The sequence below is a fragment of the Pomacea canaliculata genome, linkage group LG2 (assembly GCF_003073045.1).
Source record: "Pomacea canaliculata isolate SZHN2017 linkage group LG2, ASM307304v1, whole genome shotgun sequence".
Classification (NCBI taxonomy): Eukaryota; Metazoa; Mollusca; class Gastropoda; order Architaenioglossa; family Ampullariidae; genus Pomacea; species Pomacea canaliculata.
In genome coordinates, this window is record NC_037591.1 from 22,018,241 (window position 1) to 22,027,991 (window position 9,751).

The window sequence follows — 9,751 nt, forward strand, 5'->3', positions numbered from 1 at the left end:
GCGCAAAAAGTTAACATTTACAGGTCTACACTCGGATTCATGTGAGGATTTTCGATCTCGATGGCTTCTCGAAGGGCAGGGACATAACCTGCACTTAGCCTTATGTATTCTGTATATCCTTTTTGACATAGCAGTTCTCAAAGAACTTATAGGGTGAACGGAAAATTTGTCATTCACGATTCACTCAAGAGAGTTTGCAGTTTCCTAAATACATAGCTTGTGTTAAATTTATTTCCAGCAGTGGCTTTAATGTGAGAGTTGCGCCTGTGAATGTGAGTGAGAGCCTGAGAGACCACCATCGATAATTATTAACAATAATAGTAATTTGTACTTTACTACCTTTTTAGTTCCACAGCTGGAGACTGCTTTCAGCAGCCCGTAAGAATTCTCAAATTAGGCATCGAGACCAGGTCAACATTAGAGTATAATATTATGTTTTTTTATATACATGTATATACTATAGACTTATATATATAGTCGCACATGACTGCAGATTCTAATAAAATATAATAACTATACCTAAATGATTAAATATATGTTTCATTAATAGAGTATATATATAGTGTTGCGGTGTGAATGTGTGTGTGGCGGTTGAAACTTCAGAGATCCCATTAAATTAAAGTTCGCAGGAATACTGCATTTGATTATGTCTCGGTTGTAGTCAAGGGTGAAAACATTTCTAATTTTCGAAAAAATGTTGGAAAATGAGAGAGTTATCCAAGCCTGTAAAGGTCAAGAAAAGCTAACAGTTTTCTTTGGAAGCGTCACGGTATTGAAGAACACCGGCTCAGGGAAGACCTCGTTTGTTTAAATCAGGGGTGGGGAATGTGGTATTTTTTAAAAAAATCTGTAAATTTAAGAGGTTTTCTAGCAACATAACTTTATGTTAAGGACTAACAACTTAAATTTGGAGGGGCAAGCAACAATAGAAATAGAGGAGGCAAAGGCTACGGAAGAAATCGGTTTACACACTTCGAACCACTATAAGTTCATTGTCTCTACGGAAACTGATCTTTGGGAGCATATATATATATAGTCTGTTACCTTACCTGTGGCTGTCACTGGTAAATTCGGCGGCTTGTGTGAGGCGTTAGCTGTGTTCTCGTAGTAATGCCACATCTATTGTTAAACACACACACAAACCACACAGACTTTCGTGCATAAACAAATAAACCAAATTCTTCGCAAGCATGCTTTTTTAACACACGCGGGTTTTACAAATAGCAAATATACTTTATTCAGCATGATGACAGTCATATGGTGCAAGTATTACTTCAAGCAATCACAGAAAGTCAGTTGACTTCAAGTCAGAAAATATATTCTTTTCAGCAAGTGTCACGAACTAGAATACCAACAGAAGACTAAACTCAATCTCAATGATAATAATGCTTCTGCAACGACAAAATGTCAGGACGCATACGCAGGTCATGTGCGTGTATGTGACCCGAGCAACGAATATCGAGAAGAGAAGTCGCACTGGGAAAGCCCTTAGATGCTATACATTCATTAAAAGTATTATTTTACACGCACACAATTGTGAATCCGTGCGTGTGCATGACAGAGAGAGAGAGAGAGAAGTGAAAATGGATAAAAGGCACTATGAAACAAAGTGTGGGTACCAGCCCTCAGTATAATGATGTATCGACGGAAAAGTAACAAGTTTTCGCGTTTGCATATTTGTGAAAACATATGATTATAAAACTGTAAGAGTGTTTATTAAGCGTTTTAATCTGCTAAGCATCATGCTGTCTATAGGCAAAGATAACAGAGTTCTCTTTTGCTTTGTATATAAGGCTGTCTTTCAGAGCGAAAAGAGACAATATATATAAAAATCACATCTTCAGATAGGTAATAAATCTCCATGGATACTCAGAAATGTGCAAGTTCATACCTGAGTTGTATCTTTATTACCTTACACCAAGGTTGCTCTACCTCACATTTACTATTTTATAGTATATATATATTATCTTACAATAGTCCTAAATTTTGTCGCCTATTCGCGGCGGTCTGATTGGCTGTTGAAAGTCGATAGTCTGTTCAGGTTTATGGGGGAAAAAAAAACAACTATGCTTTTGTTGTCATTTCTTTTAGGTCTCACCTTCTGCCGACCAGACTACTTACTATTACTGGCTTGCTGATAAAGGGGATGGTCTTACAACTGTTGACATGAAATCGGCCAATGGCGTGCGGTAAACAAATTATCGACATAAAAACATTGTTTAGAACAATATATACCAGATAAATGGGCACTAGAGGCAAGGTAGCTTTGTTGTCGGCATCCAGTGTTTGCCGACACAGCACCTCCCCACCCCTACCCCATTGTTTTTTCCAGCGAGGAAAGCAAGTCTTCAAAATGTTGTCTGAGGACAAGGCAATGGTTTGTTTCCCCTTCCTCACTGAGCCTTAAATTCTTTGCCGTCCATGTTGGTTGAAAACAAGATTCCATTGATTCAGGAAAGTTCGAAATCAGATGAAGCATATTTTGTGAAATTATGAGATCGGACTGTGCAGTCTCTACAAATCTTTTCCGTCAAATTGTATTCTACTGTCTATAACTCTTCCATTGCTTAATTTTGTGCAGATACTGTATTTACGAATAAATACGATAATTCTATTAATAATTATAATTATATTTATTATATATTTATGCAGTTATAAATGTTAAATTCACTTTTACTTAATTATTATTCTAGTTTATCTAATATCTCTGTAATTTGATTGTGTACATATAGATACTGCGAATTTGTTTTACCCTATATAATCTTATTGCTAAATTGAGTGAAAAAAATACATTTAATTATAAAATGGTATCACATTATTATTCATAAAAGTAAAACAAACATGAAAAATAAATGGGTTTTTTTTTTCACTTCAATTTTAGCCTTATTTCTTTCTTTCCTTTTGTGTCTTTCCGGAGGCTGTCCAAGGATATAATCATCCATCCTCTTCACTATCTATAAACAATCTTGCAAAATCTCATCTACTTTATCATTCACAGACCAATCATCGCCTCCCTTCCATTTTTGTGACTTTTTCATGATTTACATCGAATGACTGTGTGTCCGCTCACTTGATTTCTCTTATTGTCAACTTCCAGAACGTTCTGAATCCTTTCCCCTGATTTCAAAGTTCTCCGTGCACTGCACTTTATCAGTTTAGTGCTTGACAGTTTGTAAACAGAGACACCTGTATTGTTGTTGTTTCCTTGTCTTCGTACGCTGACGCCATGTTTATTTACAGATGTCGGGTCTCGACCCACGTGATCTCATTATTTCATCTCCGTATCTTACACCAGCGTGTCTGTCTGCTAGTATGTCACTTTGCAGATGAAGGGACTGTCCGGCAAGCTTTTGTTGCCCCACTTGACCACTATGATGTAATAGCCCGGGGTCGTGACGCTGTAGGTGACGTCATACACGTTGTCACCGATGTAGGCCACGTTGGTCTCCGTGACGCAGTGAGAGCGCGGGCCGTAGACAGCCACCGTGACGCACCCAGTCCCTGGCTGCTGCGTCCACACCTTGGAAAGAGATGACAGGTGATAACTTTGTAAATATATTTTATATATTATAATGTTTAAAACACAGCAGAGACGAACCCTCCAACCCAACTTTATATTTTGACCATTTTTTAAGTCATTTAAATCTTGTTCTACACACTCCTCGCCCCTCGTCCATTGACCAGTCTGCTCAGTGACGTACTTCAATGAAGTGTCACGTGTGATCTCCATCTCTCAGACAGGAGACTGTGCCACGCTTCTCTCATGCAAGCGAGCACACATTTATGCAGACATACCAGTCAAATGGGCGACAGTAACTACATAAAGACACATACATGGATCGACAGAAGTGCTGCAGGGGTGAAGAGTTGAATAAAATATAATTTTAGAATATCTTAGAGAAGAGAAAGATGGGGATATTTGTATATATGCGCGATGAACGAACGGAAACACGTACACCTACCATTCAAGGAACTGTCAGGGGAACTGCTGGGTTTCGTGGATAGAACCACACACACACACACAAAGTAACAGATAATTAGTCAAAAAAAGATAAACAGTAGATGGACATATGAGCATACCTGAAAATTATTCTTACTGCCAACCTGCCCGTAGTATAAGCCAGGCCCATAGGCCACACACTGCCCTGTCTTGTCCCCTGCACTGCCGCCATCACTTCGACCACCTGGGCTACTTGGGTTGCTGATGCCATCACACAGCACAGCACGAGGGTCTCTGAGTGCACTGCTGGCGTGCACGGGACTGGAGAGGATGTCATTGCCACGATGACGCCGCAAACCCAACCTCTGATTTTTTTCCGAAACGGCGACCCCGACATCAGAAACAAACTCTTCGCTTTAAATCACCACCTTCGAAGAAAGACATGTCCTTCTCGTTGAAAAACCCTAGGACGAAACTAGAAGCTGGCGATATCAAAGAGTTCTCATCAAACGGGTCGCTGCACTGGGTAAGAAAGTCAGGGGAAACTTTCCCCGGGAGGTCGTCCACGGAGCTAGGGGACCTACCATCGAAAGAACTGTCAGGGGAACAGCTGGCTTTCTTCGACAGAGCCAAGTTCTGGAAGCACTTTAATTGCCCCATCAGGTCTTTCCGCTGGACGCGGGTGATGCCGAAGCCGCAGTAACTGTCGTCCGTGCTGGTGCTGGAGGTGGCACGCTCCGCGCCTCTACCTGGCGACTTGTGAATCACGATTGTCGGCCTCAAACCGTCTCCTGCTTTGCCAAAGCTGCCTCAGAGTGCGAGGAGGATGTGCGTGTAACCGACAACTTGTTCTCCTTGCCCTCTATTCTCTCTGCAGCTCTGTCTTTGTCGATTTGCTTTCTTCAATTCGTCGACCGTCTCCCAACAAGCAAATGGAAGAACTCAAGCGTCCGTTTCCGTTATCTTTGAGTCCAGGTTGTTGCACGTAAAACATCCGGTTCTCGTCCAGGTTGCTTTCTGTAACACAGCCAGCGATACTCTGGCCGTCATCGCGGAATATCTGCTGCAGCGATCGCTTTCGTTGCTGCTGGTGGTGCATGAACGCTAGATACTGGTGATCTGGGAACTTCAAAACGAGGTCCTTCGCCTCCATTGAGTTGCAAAGAGGAAACTTGGGATCGTTGGCAGCAAAAATCTCCTGCCCGTCCAGGTTGTAAACGTTCGTGCTGCTCGGCAGCTCGAAACACGGGATGTCGGTGACGCTATACGGCGAGTACCTGCCGTCTGACTTAGTCTCCGTCAGGTCGGGATTGTTGCCATGACGACGATGACGGTGAGTCTCGAACATTCCTGGCGCTCTGCCAAGGGTGGGAGTAAATTGCGGTGGGATCTCACTCCTGGCGGGAGGCAACTGCTTGTGGGCGCGTCTTGCGAAACATTCGCCTTCTTTGGTAAAACATAGAGTCGCTGTAGCTCAGCTCCGAATCCGAAAAGCTTGCGCCGCTATATGAGACGATAGGAGGCGCTCGTCTGCGAGGAGAAGAGCTGGCTACAGAGCTCCCAGACAGTATCCGACACACGGTGCGATGGACTGCCGCCTCGATAACGTCGAGCGTCAAGTGGACGCGGGCATCTTCCTGATTGCCTTCTGTCGACAGCGAACTGTTGCTACCGCGGATAAGCCGCGGATCCAGTTCTATCTCCCAAGGGTAGGGCATTCTGGCTAAACGCCGGTGTCCACCCAAGTCCTCCTGCGCTAGCGAAGGACTACTGCCCCTAACTAGGCTGGCATCCAGCTCCATGGCCCACGGATAAGGGCGCCGTTGCAAGCGCCGGTGGCCGTTGTGGGCCCCGAACTGCGGCGAGCCATAGCGGGGCGCATAGTGTCGGTCGTTCTCGATGCCACTGTCCAACGTGTCTACCGTTGACTGTCGCTCGGGCCGCATGTGGTCCACCAGCGCCGCGCGCTGCATCCAATCCAGGACATGCGCAGCGGCGGCGTAGCTCAGGTCATCACGCAGCTCCCAAGCTGCCTCGCAGTCCTCGTTCAGCGAGAAACCACCCATCGCCAGCGGGAACGGCTCAGACCGTGACCTACTGAAAGAGGAATGAGTTCGGGGCGACGTGGGTTTAATCTTCCCCAACCCTCCTGTATTGTTACCGGTTGTGCTGTTTTCGCTGTTGTTGCAAGTCCCAAGATTTCGACTGCTGAACTCTGCCCCTCTGTGACAGCCCGAACCATCGTGCTGCATTTTCCCTCCACTGCGGAAGTCTTTTGTCTTTCAGAGTTGGACACTACCCCCTCTGTAGAACCGAGTCCAAGGATACTGTTCTCTGCGTTTTCTGCCCTGAATGTAACCGTAGCCCTGACCTAGCGTGATGACAGCGCCGCCAGAGCGATCTCTCTGCAGTTGCTGCCCCCACCACGGTGAGGTACCGACATCGAAGTGACCTTTTACATGCTCTTCGTCGACACTCATTTGTTCGGCTCGTTCATTTTGCTGTATCCACCGCGAGATGCTTTGGCCCTGGTTTTCGTCTCTCCACGTCCTGAAGTCTTGATCGCTTGCAGGTGGGTCGCTACGGGGAGGCATCCTAGAGCTCCTATCCGTGCATCTGCGTCCTGTCTCCTCCGCGCTGTCGGTGCTAGAAGGTTCCTTCGGGAGATTGGACCCGTTGTGGAACGCATCATCAAAAGAAGACTGTTTCCCATGACTGTCCGTGACGCTAATGTACTTCTTCCGTTTGTGGACCCTCACAGCTGGCCGCACCCACCCGGTCTCTGCTTTAATTTCTTCATATGAGGCCTGCGTGGACTTGCTAGCTTTTGCTTTGGGAATGATGATGGACACAGGGGTAGGTAGAAACTCTCTGGACTTGTGCTTGAGCTTGTCGATCGTTCTAAAGACCTTGCTGTCGGGCTCGTTCTCGGGGCTTATCGTATTTTTTTCTGTTATCCTCCTTCGAATGTCTTTTCTTCCCGATTTTGAAGGCAGTTTGACGTTGCTGTTGTACATTTCCGTGCTGCCGAGGAAAGAATTTTTAACCGAGGTAGAGGAAGAGGAACCATCGGACCCCATGTCCCAGTCCTTGCATTTCCTTGGAGATAACTCTTCTTGAATGTCACGCTCAACTTCTGGCTGTCCTGGCGACTCGATGACAACCTCTAGAATTTCGTCGTCCTCGCTGAGTTTGTCCATGATTGACATCGTCTCCAACCTCAAGCTCTCTGCAAGGTTATACTGGATAGTGTCGAAGCCGTGCGCACCACTACCCGAATCAGAGTAAGAAAGGCTCTTTTTTAGTTTCTTCGCCTGTCCCTGACCCCCGTCCCTCGTGATTTCCTGTTCAGATGTCCTCGACACGTCAGGGTCGAAGGTCTTCCATTGCTGCTTCAGCGACGACATCTTCTGACGTCTCTGACTGACACTCGCAGCATCAGCGTCAGCAGCCTCGGCAGGATCGGTGCCGCCAGATGTCGTCGTGTCGAGAGCCTGTTCCGGTGTGTCCTCGAGAGGCACGTGGTCCGGGGAGGTAGAACTGAGTGAGAGGCTGTGTGTCAGGGTGCGGTCCTGGATGTACATGCACGCTTTGCGCAGGCTGTCCGACTGGATGACTTTGGTCTTCACCCCGTTCCTGGAAGTGCTGGAGCTCTGAAGACCACTGGTGTCTCGTTCTGAAGTAGACAATTTTTGTAAACCAGATTAAACAACGAAAACAAAGCCACTCGGGGATTTCGGTAAATGGCACCAAGTCACAACAATAAAACAGAAAAAATAGCGCGCTTCATTTAATAAAAGCTTCACTTATTATAAAAATGTCGCAACAAACTGTTGTTCGGCGTAACATGAACTCCTTAGAATACCCTAAGGTCAAACATTAAGGTTATCGAGGGATAGAATTGTTGATTCGAGGGAGAAAAGTAAGGAAAAGTAAGGCGCCGGCTACCATAGTGGTCACTCTTTGCTATTTGCTTTAATATTTCCAGTCAAGTATCCTCATCTCCCTCTGCTGGTGAGAGCCGATTATTACCTGCCAAACGGTGAAATTCGTCCTCTAAGGCTTTAAAGTTTTCTAGCATAACGTGGACGATATTACAGGTAAACACGTTCACACGATGGACGATAAATGGACAATAAATGGACGCCTTCAAATTATAAATATAACTACAGTTTGTTTTTAGGGCGATCGATCTTGGTACAGCGCGGTGTGGTGTTTACATTCATGAGAGGAAATGTACACGCGAGCGAGTTGGTTCCCTGGCAGGACATGTGAGCAGAACTTGCTCCGATGTCACGTGACTAGGCTTTGCTCGCTGTCGTTCTGATCGAAAGATAATAACATGTATGCCCGGCCTGACATTTCCCTGCTTGCACACCCTCCCCAAAGTGTGCTCGAGCGTTAAAGGTCCGCAGATCAGTAAGTCACGCGCGCGCGCTATGCGTCTGTACATATGTAAACTCAAACATTTAAGTTCGAATGCTTTTTTTTTTCCTGTTTGCCAATTGTACTGATCATGATCTGAAATCGATTATAGGGTCTGTCGCGATTCGTGAATATATGAGGGAAAACTCCAAACTTGAAAATAAAACTTACCGGTGGAGGGGCTGGTCCAGAAGCAGTCGCCTCCCTGGCCGTCTAGTCGCCTCAGACGGATGAAGTGACGTTCTCTGACGCTGCCGAACGTCTCTCCGTCGGAGTAGCTCCGCCCCACCAGCTTCCTGGGCGTGACCGAGGGCGGGCGCAGCTCGGTCAAGGCCGACACCAGCTGGCTGTAGGTCTCTACGCTGTCGTCAGCATCCTGGTCCCGCAGCGCCAGCGATTTCTCGAACCTGCGCCGGTTCTCGTTGGCGCGCGCCTGCGCGTGGTCGTGCGCGCGGCCGAAGAACTGCGGCGAGGAGTCGTGAAGGTCGGGAGAGAGGTCGCGCAGGCGCGGCGACGACTCCTGGTCGATGGTCTCTGATTGGTTGGCAGCCGAGGCTTCGTCACTGCTGCTGGGTGACGTGCTGTGGTGCGGCCGGTGTGGCCGGTGCGGACTGGTCGAAGACAGGTGCGGGAATCTTGCGGGGCCTTGCAGGAAGACTGTCGACTCTTTCTTACTGCTCGCTTCCCTTTCCACAACTTGTTTGTTGTCGGAAGCTATTTTTGCACCAGTCGCCACCGCAGGTTCAGGTTTGGTTTGTTCCTCTTCTCTGTAATGAGTGTCTTCTTCTTCCTCTTCTTCCTCTTCTCCTTCTTCCTCCACCAACAACTCTTTGGAAGAACGGGACTTTTCTCTCGACAACGCTCGGTGTAGTTCCTGTACTGATGCAGCTCTGGACACCTTCGTTCCATCCTCGTCGTCCTCGAAACTGGTGATGCTCAGCTTGATGCTGCACCCACCTGTTCCAGAGGGTTCCGGGCGCATATCTTCCTCGAGGGTAGCCCTCTTGATAAAGTCTGTCCGGCCTTCCGTCGGCGTTTGAGACTTCTGTCGCACGTAAACTCTTTCCGACTTCTTCTTGCTGTTGTACTTCACTTTTTTTCCTTTCTTGTCTTCTTCCGACAAGTCGGATATATCCGTGCTGCTCTGCCTGCTGAGCGTCGGAGAAGGGGTTAAAAGTATCTCTTCACCGTTAGGGGTTATGACTTTTTTGAAAACCCTCTTCTTCATGACAGTAGGCTCTTTCGCCACCTGCTCCATTCGTGGTTTGACCCGCGGCTGGAACTCTTGCTGTCCGACTCGGATGCTGAGCTGCACGTGCGGCTGGGAGCCTCCTCGATGCACGGCAGCATGTCAAAGGACATCATCCGGGGCTTCGGGATTACGTT

At 46.9% G+C, this 9,751-nt stretch overlaps 1 protein-coding gene across 1 annotated transcript; it reads right to left on the reverse strand.

The window, feature by feature from the left end:
- Window positions 1-1,238: 1,238 nt before the first annotated feature.
- LOC112556991 lies at window positions 1,239-9,652 on the reverse strand. The gene is made up of 3 exons (XM_025226540.1): window positions 8,537-9,652; window positions 4,081-7,616; window positions 1,239-3,520 (listed from the first exon to the last, which is right to left on the reverse strand). The coding sequence occupies exons 1-2, from the start codon at window positions 9,621-9,623 to the stop codon at window positions 6,223-6,225; spliced, it is 2,481 nt and encodes an 826-aa protein (XP_025082325.1). The 5' UTR covers window positions 9,624-9,652; the 3' UTR covers window positions 1,239-3,520; window positions 4,081-6,222.
- Between the last annotated feature and the right edge of the window lie 99 nt (window positions 9,653-9,751).